Source organism: Cervus elaphus, chromosome 9, assembly GCF_910594005.1.
Source record: "Cervus elaphus chromosome 9, mCerEla1.1, whole genome shotgun sequence".
NCBI lineage: Eukaryota > Metazoa > Chordata > Mammalia > Artiodactyla > Cervidae > Cervus > Cervus elaphus.
In genome coordinates this window covers 71,461,459-71,486,826 of record NC_057823.1, presented here as the reverse complement: position 1 = coordinate 71,486,826, position 25,368 = coordinate 71,461,459, and the positions used below count along the sequence as shown (strand labels likewise).

At 38.6% G+C, this 25,368-nt stretch overlaps 1 protein-coding gene across 4 annotated transcripts in view; it reads left to right on the top strand.

Moving 5' to 3' along the window:
* The window catches only part of RNF145 (ring finger protein 145), a 61,135-nt gene extending 43,307 nt beyond the window's left edge, over window positions 1-17,828 (top strand). For all 4 annotated transcript variants that reach the window (XM_043913430.1, XM_043913432.1, XM_043913431.1 and 1 more), the window contains 5 exons: window positions 997-1,137; window positions 3,856-4,038; window positions 12,449-12,596; window positions 13,434-13,790; window positions 16,223-17,828. In XM_043913430.1, the coding sequence (XP_043769365.1) occupies window positions 997-1,137; window positions 3,856-4,038; window positions 12,449-12,596; window positions 13,434-13,790; window positions 16,223-16,606 (1,213 nt within the window). In that variant the 3' untranslated portion in view covers window positions 16,607-17,828. The remainder of the gene's footprint in view (window positions 1-996; window positions 1,138-3,855; window positions 4,039-12,448; window positions 12,597-13,433; window positions 13,791-16,222) is intronic.
* Window positions 17,829-25,368: the final 7,540 nt, after the last annotated feature.

Below are 25,368 nucleotides of genomic sequence, written 5' to 3'. Positions count from 1 at the left end.
TGAAATTAGATGTTTTCACATAAAAAGTAACTTTAAAAGCAGTTGTGTAAATGTAGCAGAGGCAAGGAGCTACATAGTGAAGGGCAGATACTGATTTGCCTGAATGAATTCCTCATCAGTGCAAATGAAATTCTTCACTGAAATTTTAAAACTTGAGATACTGTGCTTTGGACCTTTTTTATTAGTTGCTTTGTAAATGCTAAATCCAAATTAATGGTACATTAATTTGTTACATATATTTGCAAAATACTTGTTAAATTATTTTCTAATGTATTCAATGAAAGTATTGAACGTATTTCTATAAAACATGAGAGTATTTTCAAGGTTTAGTGTAAGTCCAGTTCTCCTTATTAAAAGTTGATATTAAAATTATTTTTAAATGGTCTTAGGCTGTCTTCTTGGACATAACTTTTGAAGTAACCCAGAAAAGGAATGCATTTACCTAAACATGAGTTCAAGTGTAAAGCACCAGTACTGTGGAAGCCACTGTTGGAGTGAGAGGTGTTGGCAGCTGCGGTGTCGACAGGCCCTGTAACAGGATGATCAAAGAAGGCGTTTTGATGAGTAACCACATTAGCAGTGCAGCCTGATCAATTTGAACAGCCGAAACTTTTCAGAAGGAAAAATGAGCAACCATACGAGTTTCCTTTGAATATTATCAGTATTTAATTAAATATTTCTTAAGCTTTGAACAAGGTTTAGGCCCTTCAAGTTTCACTACCTTTGGAGGAGATGATAGATAAATAAAAATAAAAGACTGTTTCAGATTTGGTGCTGTATACTAAATATTTGCCAAAGAGAAAATGAGGTTAGGATAATAATGAGAATGGATTTAAATTATTTTAACAGAGTGGTTAGGTGATCTCATCTCAGATTTTGGGTGTTTTCATTGAGGGTCAGATCAAACTTTGTGGTTATTTAAAGGCCTAAGATGTTTTAACTTTAGGTAAACAATTTTTATCTGTCAATATTCCCCCCCCCCTTTTTTTTTTCTAGTATTGCTGAATGCTGCAGCACTCCTTACTCACTTTTGGGTTTGGTCTTCACGGTTTCTTTTGTTGCCTTGGGTGTTCTGACACTCTGCAAGTTTTACTTGCAGGGTTACCGAGCTTTCATGAATGATCCTGCCATGAATCGGTAAGTTCTTTGCTCCGAACAGCTCTAGAAATTTAAATCTTACCTAACTTAAAGAAATAATGATGAATTTCTTTGTTGATAAATTTTAGAGGAAATGGAATTTTGAGGACTTTTTTTGGGGGAAATGGTTGCTATATTTGGATTAACATGCTATTAAAAAAAACCCCTAAATTTCTGTGTATAAAAATTGTATTTTTATTGTATGTACATAACATGTATATTAGATACTTTCCTATCTTAGATTTATTTAAGAGATTTTTGATAGCTTTTTCCCATTCTGAATTTGTGTCACTCTGCTAAAATCAGATTTCTATATTGGATACTCCCTTAAAGATTTTTTTTTTTTATGTTTGAACATAATTTTTATACCAATTGAAGTTTCAAAAGACACATTAATGAGGATGCAGAATAGTTATTCCATTTGTTACTAAATCACTGAGATCAGGTAATAGGAAACTATCTTTAGAACTTGTCACGATTCCTGTTATCTTAATTAATATAGAGGTTTCCTGATTTTATTTATTTAAGTTTACATAACCTCTTGAAGTATTTAAATCTTTATGGTGTATTTCAGAAATAGTGGATGCTGAGTACCTTGTAAATTGAGAGGATATTTTTATTTTGTTGTATATTAGTTTTTTGATGACAGAAAAGAAAAAAACCTGTGCTCCATAATTTTCCTGCCAGTCCCAGCTAATACCTTTATAATGGAAAGAGGGGCTGGGAACAAGAAAGAAAAATAATTCTTGTTTAAGTTCACAAAATTCATACCATTCAAAGAGCACTAAAGGGAAAGTGACACCTTTCTCCTCCTACTTCTCATTTCCTCTCCACAAAGATAACAGCTATAAGTGGTTATTTTAAAAATTTTTAAAAGGGAAAAGTATATATATATTTTTTTTCTTTTCCACATACTATACACATTGTTCTATACCTTATTTTGTCACTCAGTATGGGTTAGATAGGTTTTCTATATTTTGTTTTTATGTCAGCACATTCAGATACATCTCATTCTTTTTGATGAATGCATATTATTACAAAAATAATGTATCTCTCTTTTTTTTTGCTATTTAAATAATGCTACTATCAGTATCTTTGTTCATGTCTCTTTTTTTAAAACCCTTACATAGGAAAATTTTAAACCAAAAAAGTTGAGAAAATAGTAAAGCGAACCCCCATGTATGTACCTAGCACCCGTCTCCAGTGATGTGGCCAGGGTCATGTGCTCTGTATCCCATCCACTCCACCTGTTTTTTCCCATAACCTAACTGCATTTGTTTGGAGCAAATTCCAGATACAGTATTATTTTACCTCTGAATCTTTTAGAAAAAAAACATAACTACAATTGAACATTCATTTCTAATAGAAGAATTCCTTGACATCAGATACCCAGTTGGTGTTCGTATTTCCTTGAATTATCTGCCTGAATTTTAAAAAACATTTTGTTTGCTCAACTCAGGATCCAAATAAGGCCCATATTGCAAAGGTTGGGTGTGCCTCTCAAGTTTTTTTCAATATTTAGGTCCCTGTTATCTCTATATTTTTTCCCTTTAATTTTATTTGTTGAAGACATCAGATTGTTTGTCCTACTTAAGTTTCCAGTCTGGATTTTACTGATCATATCCCCATAACACATAACATGTTCCATTATTCACTTTTTCATATCTGTATATCCTAAACATCTTTATTTATATATCTTAATTTTTGTACTACATCCGTAGGGTAAATTACCAGTAAGATTATTGAATTGAAGGGTATGTACATTTTAAGTTTTTTTTTTTTTTTTAAATTTTTTTTTATTAGTTGGAGGCTACATTTTAAGTTTATTAGCAAATTCTTCTCCAGAAATGTTTTACCTATTTACATCTCAGCATTAGTCTGCTCATTTTTTTTACATTGTCAGTACTTTGATTATCAAACTTTGAAATATTTGCTAATTTGTGGATTTGAAAACTGTACCTGTCCTTTGCTCATTTCTCATTTATTTGCCAGATCCTTTAGAATTCAAGTCATTAGGATAAAAAGGTCTTAGGACTTTGTATATATATTCCATAAGGAAATTGAATTTCAAAAAAAGTATTTGTATTTATGTCTCTGGTTCTTATGGACTTCTTGAAGAGACATTTCCTACCCCAAAATTATAGACTTTCACATAATGGTTCTATATTTTATAATCAGGAGATAGTTCATAATATGCGTGCTAAGTCGCTTCAGTTGTGTCCGACTGTTTGTGATCCTCTGGGCTGTAGCTGGCCAGGGTCTTTGGAGTGGACTGTCACTTCCTCCTCCAGGTGATCTTCCTGACCCAGGGATGGAACCTGTGTCTCTTACGTCTTCTGCATTGGCAGGAACCATTAGCACCACCTGGGAAGCCCAGTTCATAATATAAGTGTATATAATTCAGTGGCTAGGGGTACAGTGGCTAAGAATGGTAGGGGTATCTGGCTCATTAGCAAAGCCTGGTTAGAGCACTTATCTTAGACATTGCTTTAGTTCTCCTCACTGTATGCTGAAATTATAGCTATTACGTTTTGCATATGTAGTGCTACATTATGATTGTATATTACTACATTGACATTAATATTCTGATCAGGTGTTTTGTCTAAGAATAGAGCAGAAATATTTAACAATAGTCTATAAGCCTTTGGATGATTTTCTCCCAAAATTAAATGTGATTCTGATTACTGTTTGTTTTTCTGAAAATGTACACTTTTCCAGGGGCATGACAGAAGGAGTTACGCTGTTAATCCTGGCGGTGCAGACTGGTCTGATAGAACTGCAAGTTGTTCACCGGGCATTCCTGCTCAGTATTATCCTTTTCATTGTTGTAGCTTCTATTCTCCAGTCTATGTTAGAGATTGCAGATCCTATTGTTTTGGCGCTGGGAGCATCTAGAGACAAGTAAGAAACTTCCTAAAAGACATTTTTTTTTTTTTTCTCAGTGATACAATTTATTCTGGCATAATGCAACTTTCCTCATTTTTTTTTTTTTTAATTTTTTTATTAGTTGGAGGCTAATTACTTCACAACATTTCAGTGGGTTTTGTCATACATTGATATGAATCAGCCATAGATTTACACTTATTCCCCATCCCGATCCCCCCTCCCATCTCCCTCTCCACCCGATTCCTCTGGGTCTTCCCAGTGTACCAGGCCCGAGCACTTGTCTCATGCATCCCACCTGGGCTGGTGATCTGTTTCACCATAGATAGTATAGATGCTGTTCTTTTAAAACATCCCACCCTCACCTTCTCCCACAGAGTTCAAAAGTCTGTTCTGTATTTCTGTGTCTCTTTTTCTGTTTTGCATATAGGGTTATCGTTACCATCTTTCTAAATTCCATATATATGTGTTAGTATGCTGTAATGTTCTTTATCTTTCTGGCTTACTTCAGTCTGTATAAGGGGCTCCAGTTTCATCCATCTCATTAGGACTGGTTCAAATGAATTCTTTTTGACGGCTGAGTAAAATTCCATGGTGTATATGTACCACAGCTTCCTTATCCATTCATCTGCTGATGGGCATCTAGGTTGCTTCCATGTCCTGGCTATTATAAACAGTGCTGCGATGAACATTGGGGTGCACGTGTCTCTTTCAGATCTGGTTTCCTCAGTGTGTATGCCCAGAAGTGGGATTGCTGGGTCATATGGCAGTTCTATTTCCAGTTTTTTAAGGAATCTCCACACTGTTTTCCATAGTGGCTGTACTAGTTTGCATTCCCACCAACAGTGTAAGAGGGTTCCCTTTTCTCCACACCCTCTCCAGCATTTATTGCTTGTAGACTTTTGGATAGCAGCCATCCTGACTGGCGTGTACTGGTACCTCATTGTGGTTTTGATTTGCATTTCTCTAATAATGAGTGATGTTGAGCACCTTTTCATGTGTTTGTTAGCCATCTGTATGTCTTCTTTGGAGAAATGTCTGTTTAGTTCTCTGGCCCATTTTTTGATTGGGTCATTTATTTTTCTGGAATTGAGCTGCAGGAGTTGCTTGTATATTTTTGAGATTAATCCTTTGTCTGTTTCTTCATTTGCTATTATTTTCTCCCAATCTGACGGCTGTCTCTAAAAGACATTTTTGTTGTATTCTTTACATGAGTCCATTGCCTGAAGATTTAGATATTGTTTAGATACAGAAGATAATATGAATAATTGGTATTAACTTATTAACAACTTTACATTTTTAGTTTTTATATGTGTTTGACTTTTCTGTTGTTTTTCCTTCAACATCACATTAAAGGCCAAGTAATTTACAAATCAGCTTTTCTTCTTCAGAGAAATGTAATACTTTTTTATATATATCCAGTTTTGAAATAAAGAATATAGAGCATAAAATTTAGTCCAGTAAATGTAACAAATAATATACAGTTTTATTCTGTATAGTACTAAAGGAGAGGAAACATTGAGGAACTACAAACGAAGAAGAGAAAAATAAAGGTTGTCAAGCATTAATGAAATTTTTACAGTCTTACCTGACGGCTTGTTTGCAGCTAACTGAGGTTATAATGGGGATTCTTGACACCTTATGGGACCAACTGGATTCAAATTCATTCATCTCATATTACAAATATTTTCTTAATGAATAAAAGCCAATTATGATTTGGCTCTTTAAGATACCATTTTGGCTTATGGTAATTTATATAAGGACATGCTATAAGGAATTGCTTAAATTCAGTGCCACTATTTTTTTCCAGCATCCTTCTGTACATTCTGATTATTGATTATTGAAATATCTGATTTAATTGCTTCTTTGGTGGTACATTTATGAGTAAGGGAGCAGGTAGCCTTGGGGGAGATAGAATTTTGACAGGAGAGTTTAAAAACACTCCAAATTAGCATTTTAATTATGGTTAATCAGGTTTACCTTTCTATCCTCATATCCCATATCGTCAAACATTCTGAAAACTTTCTCAAGTGGTAAAATTGCTGAAAGAGTCCATTTAATTTAAATAAACTCTTGGATATGTTTCAGATAATTTTAATCATTATAGTTATTTGAGATTTGGTTTTGAGGTTTAGAATTTCTCAATAAAAGCTTTTTTTTTTTTTAATAAAAGCTTTTAAGATGTTGAATTCAATGGTGAACTCAGTTAAATAGTCATTTAAATTGTTTTGACCAAAGTTCAATTACTCTTTTGTCATCTCTGGCAGTATCCTTTAGTATTATTAACTGTGCTAGTTAGAAGACTAATAGAATACTGTAGAAAGTTTGGGAAAGAGGAAAAAAGATCATAATTTCAGTGCCATAAGGATCAGTAAGTCCAGTTCTGGGTCTTTCCAGGGTGCTGAACTAGCGTCGTTACTGGCTTCTCCCTCCGAGATCAAATGCAGAGGAAATTTAGAGGGAAAGGAGCAAGACTGAGAAGCCCTGTGTGTGGGTGTGGAGTGGTAATTTTGGATGGGTGTCACTGTTACTCTTGCATATAGCAGCATTATTAGTCTGAGGCAAGTGAGGCTCCTGGCTGTGAGAGGATGAGATGGGAATGAACAGTTGGGTTCTGTTCTTCTTTCCCACGACTTAAATGGCAGTACTTATTTCTTTTTTTTTTTTTAAACAAATAAAATGGAAAAGTTGTGAGAAAAATATAACTTACCAGAGCTGATTCAAGAATTGAAAAGCTTGGCTAGTTCTGTAACTGTTACAGAAATGGAAACAAAAGGTAAACATCCTGACCCAGGTGGCTTTACAGGCGAGGCAAGTGCTACCAGAAATCCAAGGAACAGATGTCCATGCTTTAAACAGAGACTTCCAAATCATAGAAAGAATCTTCTGCCCAGCCCTTCCCCTTCTTTGAAGCCAGTATAAATCCATATTGAAATCAAAACAGACAACTCGAGAAACATAAAGTTTATTTCACTCAAAATAGGAGATACTATGAAGTTTTTATAATAATTGACTCACGTCCAGACAACTTGACCGATGGAATGGAGCCCCCAAGCAAGTCCATATATGTATGGACCTTTGGTGCATGACAGAGGGGCATGTCAGGTACTTGGGGCAGGTGGTCATGTAATGTAGCTGGAAAAAAATGATTTCTATTTGGAAAAGGATGGAATTGGATTCCTATCTCATAGCCATAAACAGAAGAATCAGCTCCAAAATTGTAGAGGCTTAAATGTCAAAATAAAAAATTAAGTCTGCATAGAGTAGTATATTTTAGACCTTCAAGGAGGAAAAAAATTTGTTAAACTGATGGAGCTGGTTGTGAAAAGACCGACTAAAATGAGTATGATTATGAAAGAAAAGTGGTAAATCTAATTGTTAAAATTAATAACGTTTTGTAAACCTAAAGGTAACTTAAATTAGACATGATAGTTACAAACTGGGAGTAGGTATTTATAGTATTCACACTTGCCCAGGAATTAGTATCTAGAATATATAAACAGCTCAGATCAGTGAGTGAAGTAGCTAAAATACACCATCAGGCTTTTAGTGAAAGAGCAAACAATGAATATGAAGAGAGGTTCAGTGTCTTTAGTGGTCAAAGAAATGTGAATCAAGACTTCTCAGAGTTACTGTTTTGAACCCATGGAAGTGGCAATGAATAAATAATAGAACGGAAAAAAGAAAGGGAGAGGGACTTCCCGGTGGTCCAGTGTTTAAGACCCTGCGCTGCCAGTGCACGAAGCATGGGTTCAATCCCTGGTCAGGGAACTAGATCCCATATGCTGCAACTAAGACACAGAGCAGCCAAATAAATAAATAAACTTTGTTAAAAAATTAAAAAGAAGAGGGAGGAGAGAGAGAGAAGAATGTCAGCTGATACCTAAGCGAGAAGAAAACATAGGTCCCAGGATATGCTAGATTTCTGGTGGGAATGTAAATCAGTGTAATCACTTTGGAAAACTAGCATTTTCTTCTATGTACATACTCAGGACATTCTCTCACATGTTCAGGAGGGACATGTAGAAGCATGTTCATAGCACAATTTCACAATAGCAGAAACCTGGGAGCAAATCATACACTAATCAGACAGGAAAGGGGGTGAATCCATGTGATAATAGCCACAGTGAAATATTAAAAGCATTAGTGCCACATTAAACATTATGAATGATTCATAGCAGTATATAAGTAAATCAAGAAAGATGATAATATAGAATGTCATTTTTATGTTAGAAACAGAATTTTAAAAGACACTCTTTAGGGATACATGTGGATGAAGCAGCACATGTGAAGGAAGCAATCAAGTGAGTGAAGAGCACAGGGTTCATGAAATGGTTTCATTGGGTGAAGGGAGGCAGGTCCTAGAATAGTCCAGCTGCCTCAAGCTTAGAGTAGATTATGGCCCAGGCCCTCTCTTTTTTACAGAGAGATGGGTTCATGAATGCTTGTTACAGTTTCAGTTTCAGTTGCTTAGTTGTGTCCGACTTTTTGCGACCCCATAGACTGCAGCACGCCAGGCTTCCCTGTCCATCACCAACTCCCAGAGCTTGCTAAAACTCATGCCCGTTGAGTCGGTGATGCCATCCAACCATCTCATCTTCTGTCGTCCCCTTCTCCTCCTGCCCTCAGTCTTTCCCAGAATCAGGGTCTTTTCCAGTGAGTCAGTTCTTCACATCAGGTGGCCGAAGTATTGGAGTTTCAGCTTCAGCATCAGTCCTTCAGGTGTAAATACTTAGGATATAAATGCCTTTTAAAGTTTAGGTATTTAAAATTGCTGATTGGATTATTATTAATAACTAATGAAAAGAGGGACTTGCACAGACCAATAAAGATAGTGCATTCTGAATCGAAGATTATGATTAATTCAGTTAACTGCAACTGGGGATTAAAAAAGGGAAATGAAGATGTCCTAATTCTGAAGAACAATTAAAAGGTAATACTGAAACACTGCTTGTCTCTGTTACAAAGGAGGTAATTATTAGGGGGACATCCTCATGTGATTTTGGCGTTGGTTTGAGGTAATTTCCAGTGTTTAACTTAAAAAGGTGCCTCAGATTTAGCTATAGATATAATTGTTACTTTTATCTGTAAATTTGATTACAGTTTTTATCATGGAATTTTACAACTATAGTCTGTTGTATTCAAATTATATAGCAAATTTTTAAATGATCAACATTTAAATGAAATGGATTGAGGTGAATTAAAAAAATTATTTTTCACTGTGTAAGTACTTAACCTGTTAATGGAACAAATTTCCAGTATTACTTTATGCTATACTTTTTATTTTTAATTTTAAATTAGATTTTTGTTTAATTTTAACTGAAATAAGGATATATATGTATATAATGTTTGTGTGTATCTAAAATAGAAATTAGACATAGGTTAAAACTGTTGGCATAGTTTTGTATTTACTTTTCTATGTACATGTATAAATATATGTAAATATATACCTACATTGCTTCCCTGGTGACTCAGACGGTAAAGCATCTGCCTGCAATGCGGGAGACCCGGATTCTATCCCTGGCTTGGGAAGATCCCCTGGAGAAGGAAATGGCAACCCACTCCAGTACTCTTGCCTGGAAAATCCCATGGATGGAGGAGCCTGGTAGGCTACAGTCCATGGGGTCGCAAAGAGTTGGACACAACTAAGCAACCTCACATCATATACCTACATGATGTAAGTGGATCATAGCTAGCTTGATTTTGAAAAATATGCTTAAAGTTTTCAGGCAAATGGCCCTATTATAGCTATTGTTACAGTAGCTATTGTTACAATAATTCCTTTCTGCTTTTTTTTTTTTTTTTTAATAAAAGTTTGGAATCTTAAAGCAGAGCTACAGTGGCAGTTTAAGTTTGTCCCTTAACATCTCATAAGAAAAATGTTTGACAGGAAAAGCTGTGAAACACTTTCCAAAGGACCTAGCTTTAATTTTTACCACAATGATAATTTACTTTCTTCTAATTAGAATTGCTGATTGTGGACAGTCACACACACTACAGCATTTACCTTTGTGTGGTTTCTTTTCCTCCCCCGCCCAATGTTATAATAAAGGTAGGGAGGATGATTTATGCTACTTCTCTGTCTCCCTTGCATTAGTTCGAATGGATTTGAGAACATATCACAGAAAGTGAAAGTGAAGTCGCTCAGTCGTGTCCGACTCCTTGCGGCCCTGTGGACTATAGCCTATCAGGCTCCTCCGTCCATGGGATTCTCCAGGCAAGAATACTAGAGTGGGTTGCCATTTCCTTCTCCAGGGGATCTTCCCGACCCAGGGATCGAACCTGGGTCTCCCGCATTGCAGGCAGACGCTTTAACCTCTGAGCCACCAGGGAAGCCCATATCACAGATGCTGATATTTAAGTAAAACAGCATAATTTTGTTGTAGCCATGAACTTTAAATGATTTTGGTTGAAATTCACATTTTCTTATAATGTTTTAAAATAATCTGGGTTTGTTTTATAGGAGATCATTAAATGGTTTAAGTCTCAGTGTTCAGTTTACATAGATTATAATTGAGTTTTGTTTTTAAGAGAGGGGACAGCTGTCTGGGGCTCATGCTGATTTCTAGATTTGTGATCCTGATGTTACACAATTACTCCAACTTTGGCTTTTATTTGCCCAGTAAATGGAATTACCTAGCATCTTTTTAAATCCCTTGTTGGAGTAATAAGTCATTCCATCATCAGATGGCTTATAAATTGAATATATTGGGTTGGCCAGAACGTTTATGTTCAGATTTTTCCGTAATGGCATGGAAAAACGGCTGAACTTTTTGGCCAACCCAATATAAAGCAAGCAATAAATTTGTAGGAGGTGAAAATCATACCTTTCTTTTCTTTTTTTTTTGCATAAATAGAGTTTTTCAAAGTTCTGCTTAAGGCAATTGTTGTGGGAGGGTTGTGTCATTTTTCTTTTAGAAATTGATACACAATCTGTATTAAATTTGGAATATATTTAAGGAATTATCTATTAGAATATTACAGTGTATGAAGATGTAAACAAAAGAAAAGATTATGTTCCTTTTTTTGTGGTAACCAGGGGGGCTCCTGCTGTGTATTCCACTATTGATAGTAAGGAGGGTTCAAATGGAACCAAAAGCTGGAATCTAAGGAATCTCTTGATATGTTGTGTGTGTTAAAAGCATAACATTATATGTGTAACTATTCTTGCGTGTAATAGTTATGGTTAGCTTTATGTCCTGCTTACATCATAGTGCTTTGCACTTGAGTGGATAGATGGGTGGTAAGAAAAGTTAGTAATAGATGGAAAGTAATTTGAAAAATTTCAAGCAGAAATAATTTTCAAGTTTTATCTGGCACTTACTTCAAACATGCCTTTATGCTCAGGAGCTGGAGTTATCATATTTTTCAAGCAGTTTAAATTTGGACAGTAAGACTTTTTTTTAATATGTGTACATATATAAAAATATGTTTACTTAAATAATATAAAATAAAAATATAAAGGTATTTAGATGTATATGATATATAATATATAAAATATGTATTATATATAAATATATTTGGAAAGAAACAGTGCTTCAGTTCATTGTATGATTGTTTGGTACAGGTGTTAAGAATTCTTAGAGGGTAGGTAATTCCTGGGGAAAAATTACATTACTTGTATAAATACATTTGTTTAGCTTGAACTAGTTGAAAGGGTTTAGAAAACAAGACGGAATGGAGACATTTCTGGTGGGATGTTTAAGACTGCTTGTGTTTTTCTGGGAAGACAGTTAGCCATCATTGCTTATAGTAAAGGACAGATGTTGATGAGTTTGAGCCAAAAAATTGGGAGTGGAGGCCCTCAGATGCAAGGCTAGGAAGTTTAGAGACAGTATTGACAGTATTATGCTAGTTGAGCTTTAGGATGATTAATGTTTTCAGGAATAGGGGCCGGAAGGGAGGATGATCCGCTAGTAGGTCTTAGATTTCCATGGTTCCTAGTTTTTCCTCATCCTCCGCACACATGAGGGGTAATATGCCTGCTCATTGAGGGCCATTCCTTTCAGTAACACTGCACTTACGGTCACACAGATGGCCGCAGAGATTTTCATCAAGGGTGTTGCAGGTGAGGAGAGAATGTCATGACTTAACAAAGCAAATTACTGTCAAACTTGTTAAGGTTTAGTGCTGTGAAAGCCTGACGTTGCTAGGAGTGAGAATGAGACTGGAAGCAAACTATTGAGGGGGAAAAAAAAGAATTGGTAATACTTGGCAATTGACTGAGTGCCCCAGGTTAAGGGAAAAGAAATCAGTCACGTCCTTTGAAGTACGACGCCTTGGACATGACTTGCCCTGAAATCTAGCCCTGTGGCTGGCATGGAGAAAGCTGTGTGGTAAAATGTTGTGAAAGTGAAGCATGGCACAAGACCTGTGGGTTGTCCTGCCAGGTGACAGACACGTTAAAAGAATACTTTTCTTTCCTTAGGAGTTTATGGAAACACTTCCGTGCGGTGAGCCTTTGTTTATTTTTACTGGTATTCCCTGCTTATATGGCTTACATGATTTGCCAGTTTTTCCACATGGATTTTTGGCTTCTTATCATTATTTCTAGCAGCATTCTCACCTCTCTTCAGGTAAGTCCATGATTCATGAACTTTGTATAATAAGTAACTTTCTTATTTTTCCCTCCGGAAAAGGAATTACATACTTTTTCAAGATTAACAATTATAAGTGGCCTTTTTAGGTGATTCCTTCCCATGCTCTTTACTGGACGTTATTGAAGTACTAGGCCAATCTGTGTCACTGTAATGACATAGACATTATGTCACATGTCATGAAAACCTTAAATAGATAAGTGACTATAAAATATTAGAAGAATTTAGTGCTTGTTTGGAACACACTTTTAAGTAAATGCCTATTTGAAAATATCCATTATTTCATAATGTGTATAAATGTATGATATCTGTGTATGTGTTACACAGATATGATATACACAGACATGTACTTTACACACACATATACACACAAACTATTACCATGGAATGGATAAGCTTATTGTAACTTACAGGTGAAACTTGATTGCCTAATCAGTAACAAAGAAGAATGTAGCACTGATGATACAGATTTATTCATTGTTCCTTGTAGAAGTAAAGGTTCTTTGAAAGTTGAGGAACAGGCGTGAATAACAGAATTAGGAAAATTCAGATAGAATTTTGAGGGCTTGGGGAGCAGGGGAAAGGATAAGTCAGAGAAGACTGATTTAATTAGAATCATCTTTAGGAAAGTTAACTCAGGGTCCTTTTCAGTATCAAAGATCTGCATTACTGAGATCACCCACATTTTAATTACACCACTGTCTCCTCTGCACATTAAATCTTAACATCCTAAAGGTATTACTAATATGTTATTGTTTAAAGTCTGTGAAAAACTTTTTGTAGTGATTATATATGCATACCTTTTTTGTTTTTCAGGTTCTGGGAACACTTTTTATTTATGTCTTATTTATGGTCGAGGAATTCAGAAAAGAGCCAGTAGAAAACATGGACGATGTCATCTACTATGTGAATGGCACTTACCGCCTGCTGGAGTTTCTCGTGGCCCTGTGTGTGGTGGCCTATGGCGTCTCAGAGACCATCTTTGGAGAATGGACAGTGATGGGCTCAATGATCATCTTCATCCATTCCTACTATAATGTGTGGCTTCGGGCCCAGCTGGGGTGGAAGAGCTTCCTGCTCCGCAGGGACGCTGTGAATAAGATTAAATCATTACCCATTGCTACGAAGGAGCAGCTGGAGAAGCACAACGATATTTGTGCCATCTGTTATCAGGTAACTCTTGCAGTAAGAAGCCATTTGGGTGGGCCACACCATGTACCCTGTGGGACTTTAACCACATTATCCAAATTCAAGTTAAATTTCCTGGGTGAAAAATAGTGGGCCTCAGAAATTATTAAAGACCTGATAAAATATTTCCAGTTTATTTCTAAAGTAAGTTTTAAATTTAGTCCCTCAAGTTCTAATGTACTGTTATTTTCAACATTATTGCTCACCCATAAATAAAGGAAAAACAGGTCAGGTGTATTTTATATTTACTCCTGAATATATATATAAATATATATAGTATCTACACACTCACACATACATATGTACTATCAAATATATACTATCAGTCAGGAGTCAGCAACTTCTGAAAAGTGGTGTGCCAAGATTCTGACTCTTTCCCTTCTGGTATTTCCAGGGTGGGGAATAAATGTTCATTCATACAGTTAGTGTAGGTGGAGAGGGTAGTGCTTCTCTGTAGTTGAGGGGTGTCTGAGATGAGTGCAGGCTCTGTGTGGGAGCACAGAGGGGGCAGGAGATACAGTAGCGGCAGCCAGTCGGTGTACATTACAGGTGGCCTCCCTGACATCTTTGGCACAAGAAGCCTCCGTAGAGGATGGACTGTCTTCTAGAATTGAAAGATAGTATTTAAATCAGCTTGGAGACAACCACAATAACATACAGCAGGCCTAGACTTGAGTCGGCAGTCACCTGTGCAGGGGGGGTGATGGCAGCTTCTCAAGTTAAACTGTGTGTAGGAGATACGGGCAGAAACCCTGGGTGACAGCACAAGCTGTTCCTTTGTAGTCACTCTTAAAAAGGAGTGTAGGCTGATGGAAGGAAACCATAGATAGTATCAGGGGCTTCCCTCATGGCTCGGATGGTGAATAATCCACCTGCAATGCAAGGGACCTAGGCTTGATCCCTAGGTTGAGAAGATCCCCCGGAGAAGGGAATGGCAGCCCACTCCAGTATTCTTGCCTGGAGAATCCCATGGACAGAGGAGCCTGCTGGGCTACAGTAAATGGGGTCGCAAAGAGCTGGACACGATTGAGCGACTAACAGTGTCAGTGAGTGTACAGGGGAGGGACTTGCTCCAAGCTGCTTTATAGTGTAGATGTTATGTGCTTGTGTGTTAAGACTGTCAGGAAGAGGAATTTTTCCCAGTTGTCACTTTTTGATTGTTACTAGAGCATACTTGGGGTACTAGCAGAATATTTTCCAGGTTGGTTTTGCATTTGAGGGGATTGAGGAGCAGTGTAGATTCCCCCCCACCAGATTAAGTGGCCATTGTCTTCGTTCTGGCTCCTTTGTGCTCGGTAGCCTTGTAGGATGTAGGACGAAGCACGGCAGAGACAGATTTGGGGCACACCGGCTTCAGCAGCTGATGTCTAAATATACCGTCTCTGGGACTCGAGAGTCCTCTTTTTGTGTTTCCCGTTGTCACATCACTTTTTTTGAGGTGCCTGGACTACCTGCTGACACCACACAGAAAACGAAAGTTGAATCGCTTACCTTCCCAGCTGGCTGCTCTTCCTTGGATGGCTTTCTGCTTAAAAGTCCACTCCCAGGTGTTACTGGTCCTTGGCAAGGAATTTCTGCGATAGCCACAACTCCATGTTTTGGGACTTGAGACAAAATTAATGGTCAATTCACCAAATGTGTGTCATTATAATTTAAACTTCATATCCTCAGCCTTCCCTCCTCAGATATATCTTATACAGAGACTATTAGTGCAAAGTATACCACTGCTTATTCCAGTGGTTATTGAACTTAAATGTGCATTAAAGTCCCACAGGTGGCCTGCTGTACCTGTGGATTTGTGAATGCCATCTTCAGATAGCCAGATCAGAAGGTCTGTGATGGCCCCAGAATGTGCATGGTTAAGCACTCCGGTGGTTCTGATGCATGCCGAGAAACACTGGCTTGTATTGTGAAAACTGGGATGTACATCGTCCCTGACGAAGTTGCCACTTCCTTGCCAATACCCTGACTGATTCTGTCTCCTTGCCAATAATCTCATCATGGAATTATCTTTTGAGCTGTGTAGAAGCGAAAAATGGAGAAAGTTCCATGTTCATCAGATTTCCCGAAGTTCTAATTATACTCATGGAGACCCAGTAATCATACTGCTACAGTTTTATACCTTGGTGTTCACACAAAGACAGAACCCAGTTACATAGGTCGTTTCTTCCTCATGTTTGGTTTTTACTTCCTTTAGAAATTGCTTAGCCAGTGGTTCTTGTATTGTTTGTATAAAGGGGTCTCTGATGGCAAGAGGATTATTATAAACATACACAGTGAGCTTTATTGTAAGATCTGTGTTACAGATTTTCTATGGAGAATTTGTAGGAAAGAAAAGTTGGAACTAGAACGCATGTGTAGCGGCAAAGATTTTAGACAATAGACGTTCATGAGGTATCTCTTCCCTTGCCTTTTAGGACATGAAATCTGCCGTGATCACACCGTGCAGTCACTTCTTCCACGCAGGCTGCCTCAAAAAGTGGCTGTACGTCCAGGAGACCTGCCCGCTCTGCCACAGCCAGCTCAAGAACGCCTCACAGCTGCCTGGCTTAGGCGCCGAGCCGGCCCCACAGCCTCCCACTGGAGCCGAGCAGCACGTGCTCCAGGGAGGCACTGAAGCCCCGGGCCAGGAGCAGCCTCGGGGGCCTGGGGCACAAGAAGGTTCTAGAGATAAGGACGAGGGTGTTGCCGGAAAATCAGATAGCCAGGAAGGGACTTGTGAGCCCAAGGAAAATCCTCCTGGTGCAAAAGATGAAGCTCTTCCTGTTGAGGTCCGCCTAGAAGAGAAGCAGCAGGAGTAGCACTTCCCTCTCCGGAGATGAAGTTAACTCACAGTAGAGTCCGTGCTCAGATTTGAAGAGCGAATGTATGAGGTGATTAGGCAGGAAACTTGACATTCCAAGGATCTAATCCAGGAAGTGCTCTCAGTGGAGACCACCTGCTTTCATCCCCTTGACACTGGGGGAGAAAGTTTGCAGTGTATGCTAATCAAAATGTATATATCCTATGCTGGTGTTTGGTAGAGGTTTGCCAAGAAGATTCAACCTCAGGAACTTCAGAAACAGCCCCTGATTTGTAAGGGATAAATGAGATTTGAGCATCTGAAAGGGGCTGAAGGAAGGAGGATGACAAGCATGAGGACGGCACAGGAGGCAGCAGGCAGAGGTGGAACTGATCCTTCACTCTACGGAACAGGACCGTTCTTGTTACAGAGTATGAGTGGTGACCAGCCCTTTTTTCCCGCCCCCTTTCCCCTCAGTTAATTGGAACTCAGTCAGGTGATTATCTGTACAGCACTGAAATGAAATCAAAGATGTAAAAGCATTGATTGTATTCAAAGATTGAAGCACGCTCATACTTCGTATGTGCTTTGGGGGAGGGGGTGGGAGGGCACGTGGGCCTTGCGGGTGCATTCATGTAATCCGAGACTCTTGAACTTTATGATGGAGTCTTCAATATTTTGATGTATATGAAACTTTTGTTAATACACTGTATACTGTGTTGGCTGTGTGAAGTAAACTAAAACTCTAATGAACACTTTGGAGTCCACGTTAATGTAGGAGACCAAAGTGGGAAGGGCTTTAGGGCACTGAGAAAGGCCCTGAGTGTACTTTCCAATCCTGTGTAATGTTTAATTCTTGGCAACTGAATCAAAGCAGTGTTAAATTATGGCAATATTTGCACTTTGGGAATGAGTACATAACGTATGATCACACTCTGCAAATGCCACTTTTAAATCTGTTAATAGACTTTGCACCTTTTCTTTGACAAGGATGTGTCATATTTAAATTTTTACATTCATCATGGCTACAGGTAGAACTAGGGAGGGGGGAATGTAATTTTTTATGGGAATTTTGATATGAAAAGAAACTAGTCATTTATTTATACAATAGGCTTGGCTCAAAAAGTGTTTTTCAACTTGGTATTCCTAATGTGGGATGTGACTTTATTTTATTTTTAGTAGCAGATTTGGATGTAGACTGACATAGCTGAATGTCTTAATAAATTTAAATTTGAAGATAACAGTGTTTTATTCCTGTGGTGATTTTTGTTGTAAAGTGTCTTGCTGAAATTCTTTTCTTAGGAGGTTTTGCTTATCCAACTGGGCTTCTGATATCTTGATCCCTGTCAGAAAATGCCCGGCAGATGGCAAAACTTTTTGACTGAAAAGGATCAGTTCTTTGCAATCTTCTACACTGCTGGCTGGATGAGTTACAAGCAGGAATCAAGACAGGCGGGAGAAACATCAACAACCTCAGATATGCGGATGATACCATTCTCATGGCAGGAAGTGAAGAGGAACTAAAGAGCCTCTTGATGAGAGTGAAGGAGTAGAGTGAAAGAGCTGGCTTGAGACTAAATATCTCAAACTGTGGTGCTGGAGAAGACTCCTGAAGTTCTTGGACAGCAAGGAGATCAAACAAATCAATCTTCAGTTCAGTTGCTCAGTTGTGTCCGACTCTGCGACTCCATGGATTGCAGCACGCCAGGCTTCCCTGTCCATCACCAACTCCTGGAGCTTGCTCAAACTCATGTCCATCGAGTCGGTGATGCTATCCAACCATCTCATCCTCTGTCACCCGCTTCTCCTCCTGCCTTCAATCTTTCCCAGCATCAGGGTCTTATCCAATGAGTCAGTTCTTCGCATCAGGTGGCCAAAGTATTGGAGCTTCAGCATCAGTCCTTCCAATGAATATTCAGGACTGATTTCCTTTAGGATGGACTGGTTGGATCTCCTTGCAGTCCAAGGGCCTCTCAAGAGTCTTCTCTAACACCACAGTTCAAAAGCATCCATTCTTCGGTGCTCAGCTATAGTCCAATTCTCACATCCATACATGACTACTGGAAAAACCACAGCTTTGACTAGACAGACCTTTGTTGGCAAAGTAATGTCTGCTTTTTAAAATGCTGTCTAGGTTGGTCATAGCTTTTCTTCCAAGGAGCAAGTGTCTTTTCATGGCTGCAGTCACCAGCTGCAGTGATTTTGGAGCCCCCCCAAAATAAAATCTCCCAAATCAATCTTAAGGGAGATCAACCCTGAATATTCACTGGAAGGACTGACGATGAAGCTCTAGTATTTTGGTCATCTGATTCGAACAGACGACTCATTGGAAAAGTCCCTGATGCTGGGAAAGATTGAGGGCAGGAGAAGAGGGCGTCAGAGGATGAGATGGCTGGATGGGCATCATCGATGCAATGAACATGAACTTGGGCAAACTCTAGGAGATGGTGAGGGACAGGGAGGCCTGGCATGTTGCAGTTCATGGGGTTGCAAAGAGACAAGACTGGGCAACTGAACACCACCACCACCACCAGTGGTAGCAAATCTAGCTCTGCATCAGAAATAACTAGGAAGCTTTTTTTTTAAAAAAAATCTGTGGAGCTTTTAAAAACATTCTAAACCCTACTTCCCAGGTGGCACTAGTGGTAAAGAAGCTGCCTGTCAGTGTAGGAGATGCCAGAGACAAGGGTTTGACCCCTGGGTTGGGAATATTCCCTGGAAGAGGACATGATAACCCACTCCAGTATTCTTGCCTGGGGAACCCAATGGACAGAGGAGTCTGGTGGGCTACGGTCCATAGAGTCGCAGTCAGACATGACTGAAGTGACTTAGCATGCATCCATAAACTCCACTTCAGGCTTACTGAGTCAACAACCTTTGGGGTACCCGAGAACATGCATTTCATAGCTTCCTTTGTAATTCTATCCAACTAGCCCAACACCAGCATGGTTTTACATTTAGAAAGGAAGTGGCTAGACCAGAAGGAATTTCTCTCCAGGTGTAGCTGGAAGTTTCTCACTGTCCTGGCAATCCTGGTGAGGCAGAAAACAGAGCAGATGGCTCCCTCTGGTGGTGTAGTGAGGCTGTTGAACGTAGAGGTGATCTCGAATTTAAACCGATTTAAACAGATTCAAATCGGTTTAAACCGATTTAAATCGAATTAAACCGGTTCAGACGTTAAGCTTCCTGGTGCCTTGTTTGAAGGAATAAGACTGCATATGAAACTAAAATTATTTATGGCCCAGTGAACGGCAATCCTTTGGCATCAAAGGATGCTCTCATGTAGACATAAAGTTCTCAGATGTCTTCATGAAAATGGGGACTTCTTTGTCATCAGTTTCCCAATACAATACACTTTTTAACCTCCTAAGAGCACAGAGACCCCAGCTCTACTTACCAAGTCACATGAGCCACTCAGTTCAGCAGCCTGGTGGACAAATAACACAAATAACAATACCAACAAATAATAACAACAAATATCAGCGCGTATCCTTTGGTTTCAGTTAGGAGAGCAAGACTATGTTGCAGTAACCCCTCAAGACATCAGTGCTTCAGAACAAAGGTTTAGGACAAACACCGCAGAAGTGTGTGGTAGCGCAGAGGTGAGGCTGCCGTGTCTGCACAGGTGCTCGGGTGTCTAGGCTGAAGGAACCATCACTGTCGCGAACCTGCCTGATGGTGACGGCAAAGCAGAAGGCTCTGGAAGGCTGTCCGTGCTCCTCCCGGCAGTGGACCCAGGTCTTTTCTGCTTACCACCCCATGGCCACGGCTGTGGTCCCATCCACACAAGAGACTGTGGAAGTTCAATCTTCCTCCTGGGCCTGGAAAGAGAAGGCATCAGTTGTGCCGATGACTGCCACACCTTGGTTGAAGCAACACTTACTTTCTTATTTACACATTATGTAAACTTTGGGAATACACCTGTGAATGGTTCAAAGTTGAGAACCTCTCTGACTTAATTTGTTCCTTGTTCTAATATGCTGGGACAGTGGCACTGTGTGATGCCATCCGTATTTCAAATTTCTATTTTCCAGTCATTTTTAAAAATGTGTCTTCAGCACACAGCCCGACATTTGACTTAGGAAGAAGATATATAGTTTAACCACCTAGATTATACTACTGAGGAGAAAACCAGAAAATTAGATTCAATTTCCCTTCTATGATCCTTGATCAAATTAAGTGAGAAAATGGATCTTGTCTGCTTGATTGCCATTGTTTTTTAGACAATGCATATGTCTTTCCACTCATCTGTTTTCTCTTAATAATGTTATCACCATATGAACTTTCACATCAAAAAATTAGTACTACACAACTGAAACCGTCATTGCTAGTTAGCAACATATATTTCCACTTTGTATTGCTTTTTGCTTTCTTCGTGTACAACTGTTGTCCTAATGATCTAAATCATGCTATTTGCACAGTGCGTCTCTAGAGGCCTGGTTTTCCAACTGAACATGAGGGTCCCTGAAATCACTCATTAAGTCTTCTGTGTTTTCTCTTAAGAACATGCCCTGTTTTCATGAGCCTTTTACGTTGGAAACACTGCTTTCCCAGAAGGTTTTGACATATGTCAAATTGTGAATAGAAATGGTTAATGGAGAAGGAAAAAATTTTCAGTTTCCAGGTTTATTTGGGAGAGCTTTTTTCTTTGCCTTTGGTAAAGGGACAAGAACCTTACAGAGATTTAAGTGTTACTACAGAGATTTAAGTATTACTAAATCATGGGCCGTTCTAGGGAGGTGGGGGGAGATGTTAAAGAAAAAGTTTTACATTCTAGTTGCTTCTTCTCTGGCTTTCATAAAAATAGAATTTTTCCAGTTTTAGAATCCTGCCAAGTTGAAAACAGGAATTAATTATAAGATTTTGATTTTTTTTTAAATGCTGCATGATTAAAAAAAAACCTGTTTCCTCATTTTTTCAACACTATTTGGAAAGTAAAGAATTTAAAAAGAACAAAAATCACCCATAATCTCACTTTTGGAATTAGTCTCTTCAAAGTTGCCTTTACATTCAGTGATAGCAAAACTAGGGGCATTGACAAACACTGCCTACCCAAGAGTCTCTTTCACTTCTCTTTTTGAAGTCCACTGCCTATCATTCAAGTTTCTGAAATTGAAATACATTCCAAACAATTTTGTAATTTATCAGTTAAGGCACACCTGTTTCTCCCACCTCTGAAGTAGAGAATACCCCCTTTAAAAATAGGCTTGTATTTGTAGGTAGTACTTACTTAGAAAATAATAAAAAATACTAAGAGCAGTTTATAGAACTAGTGACTGTGGCCACTCAGAGAACTTCTTTCTTTCCTTCAGTGGACTGGGGATTTGACTGCAGTACGGTTGAGAGTAAAAAAAAGGTAGGATGTTTCCAGTGAAGACAACAGCCCTGCACTGCAGTTAACCACACTCCTGGTGTCCTGTTTCTCTTCCCTGTTCTTACTGACACTAAACTTGGTGTTCCTCTCCTAATCTATTTTTTATAAATGTTGGCTCATTGACCCTTAATTTTTATTTCTAAATAGATATAATCAACTCCTTGCATTGCTATTGTGTTATACATTCTAAGGTAAGAGAATGGCCTCTGACTTGCAGGAAATAATCAACTCCTTGAATGTAGATGAAATTCTGAGTCAGTTCTAGATGGAATATTCTACTATTTTCCAAGTGACAACTTGCCAAACTGAAGTCATCTCTCCAGTTGGCATTAAACCTACTAATTTCCTTTGATGATCCTTTATCTACCCTCCTGAATTCAGGGAAGTAGGCAGCAGAAGTGAGGAGAGGAGCCTAGAGTAAAGACAGACGCTCTGGGCTTTAATTTTTACTCCATTTCAAGCTGTGTGATCATTGGCCAGTCTTTGTTTTTTTTTCTGGTTTTCAACCTCATCTGAAAGAATCATCATTCTGCTCTTAAAATTTTGCCCATCTGTATTTTTAATCTTTACCACTGATGGAGTGGTGAGCTTCATGTATTTTTTTTTTTTAATGTGATGTGCCAAATATTAAACTTTAAGGTTTGGTTGACCACTGTATTCTCAGTGCCTGGCACAGGGCTAGAGCCTCGCCACACCTACTGAGTCAACAAAGGAACTTAGTATGCAGCACCTGTATAAGCCCTGTAGCTAAAAAATGGCAGAGAATTCTGCTCTAGAGGCAGAGAGCATTACATTATGTGTCTGCTAGAAGTAATTTCTGCCAGATAATTTTTGATTAACTGAATTCTAGATCTAGAACTCAGAACTTGTAAGACAGAACTTCAGATATTCAGGTGAAATCTTTGCTGATGAATTTTGCTTTTTCTGTTGTTGTTGGGCCACAATGGTGCATTTTTAGATGATGTTTTAAGAAAGCATTTGAATTATTTGCCAGTCATTTTGATAAGACTATACATACAAACTCAATTTCTAGCTTCTTTTGGAAAATCAGAAGAACTGGCCACCTGGGGTTACACATTCCCACCTGGCGGCAGTTGTCAGAAGTTGAGGTGGGTCGAGTGGGCTTTCTAATCCACCCCAGATACTCTCTCCACCACTACCTGCTCTAGAAAATTAGATTGTAATAATCAAAACCCTCTGTTCACATGAGAGATGCTGTGATGAGTGGGCAAGTTTGGCTTCTTCTTTAAGAAAACCACACAGTGCAAATATTCTGTATTGGTCAAAGAATCGGGATAAATCTGGAGTTCATTTGTGACAGTGTAGAATCTACATTTTCATTTTCCTTTAATTACATTAGTCAATAAGAAAAGTGTTTCACTGGAATGTATTTTGAGCTTGGATCTAGACCTGAATTTTGCATTGTTGATACCACCAAATTTTTATAGTGTCTCTCCATTTTTGTCAGGCATTAGAAGCAGGTGGAAAGCTTATGAAAAATGTAAGTGCCTGGGCCCACCCCATATCTTCTGATTGGGTAGGTTTGGGATGGAGTTTGAGTAGTTACCTTTTTACATATTTTACAGATAATTCTGATCCCACTGGAAGATGAGAACTGTTGATCTGGAGCAAATACTCCTGCTCTTTTGGTGAGTGTGTGTGGGAGTGGGGGGTGGGGGAGGGGGTCCCTTGCTTTTGGAACCACTGCTTTTACAGAAGAAGATTCTTAGAGAAGAAATAGACATGAAGACGTTTGTCTCTGAGGAACACTTGCGGTTAAGGCTCACAGCTATATAACAGCCTATAGGGCTTCTGCAGTGAAGCAATAAAGTCTGGTGGGCAAGTCAGCACAGGTGCACGCGTGAGAGCTAGGCTACCGACCACTTTGGTTGACTAACCACCCAGAAATGTCTGGAACTATTTATATTTAAGGTAAAACATCATCAGTTTCTTTCCCACAAGCATACAGAATTAAAGAACCATAGAATTTTTGGAGGTAAACAAGCCTTCAGAGATTTCGATCATTTGTCCTGTTTTATAAGAGAGAAAACCAACCTGTCTAAGCCCACACAGTTGATGGCAAAGCCGGAAATAGTGTTTGGATCTCTTGAATTCCAGTCTGGGACTCTTTCTATTATACCTGCTCACCTCAAAACAATATCCAAATATCCAGATCTGTTATGGTGCATTCATAAGAGTTGTTTCATTACATTTGAAGGTATTATATGTAAACTTTGATGAAAAGATGAAAGAGTGAGAACTTCAGGGGTATGATGAAATTTAAAACAATCAATGTGACATCAAAATTTTGGTGAATTGTTTTAAAAGAGAAAAGAATGAATAAATAAAAGTTGGGGTGCAGGATAAATCTTTTTTAAATTAAGAACTGCTTTTTAAAGATTTTTAACGTTTATTTCTGGCTGCTGTGTGTCTGTGCAGGCTTTCTCTAGTTGCCACAAGCAGGGGTTACTCTCTAGTTGCAGTGTGCGGGCTTCTTGCTGCAGTGGCTTCTCTTGTAGAGTATGGGCTCTAGGGCGTGTGGGCTTAGTAGCTGTAACTCCCAGGATCTAGAGTGCAGCTTCAGTATCTATGGCACATGGGCTTAGCTGCCCAGAGGCATGTGGGACCAGGGATCGACCAGGATTGAACCCATGTCCCCTGTATTGGCAGGCAGATTCTTAACCACTGGACTACCAGGGAAGTCCCAGAATAAATCTTAATACATGGCAAGCCACAGTTCGTCAAGACATGAAAGTTGGAAGCTGCTGGCTATAAAATGTCCTTGTACCAGTTATTTGGAAAATGCTGTCCATGTAGTTAGAACCACAAATCATGCAGACCCTGTGATCACACTGCTTATAAGAACAAATGGGAAATATTTGAGACTGGGAGTCAAGTCTGGGTTTATATTTGAAATAAAACTGCTTCCTTCCCAAGATAAGTATTACATCGCTCAGAGAGACAACACATGAAGGATAGATAGGTGTAAACGTTATAAATTCCTGTCTTCTCTCTAGTTGTTTAATAAATCTTTTCCAAAGCCTTCCCTAAATTACCCTGAAACTCCTCCCTAAATGAAGCACAGTGTTTTATGTTTGTAAAAACCAAATGTTTTGCGCTTCTCAAATATAAGTGAAGGGAAGGAAGCCACTTAACTGAGTTACCTTGTATCATAAGAACATTTAAAACTTTCAATCTGTATCTCATACTACAGCCAGCCTTTACCCGGTAGGCTCTTAGGGGTTTAGGTTTTGTCATTTCTTTCTCATTTAAGAAAAAAAAAAGCAAATAATAGCTCAAAGAGATGATATATAAGAAATGCATTTGTGTCTAGGGTGGGAAGCAACAGCCAAAGGACACTTGGTTATTTGGCAAGAAGATATTTGTATATAAAAAGACAGAAAGCA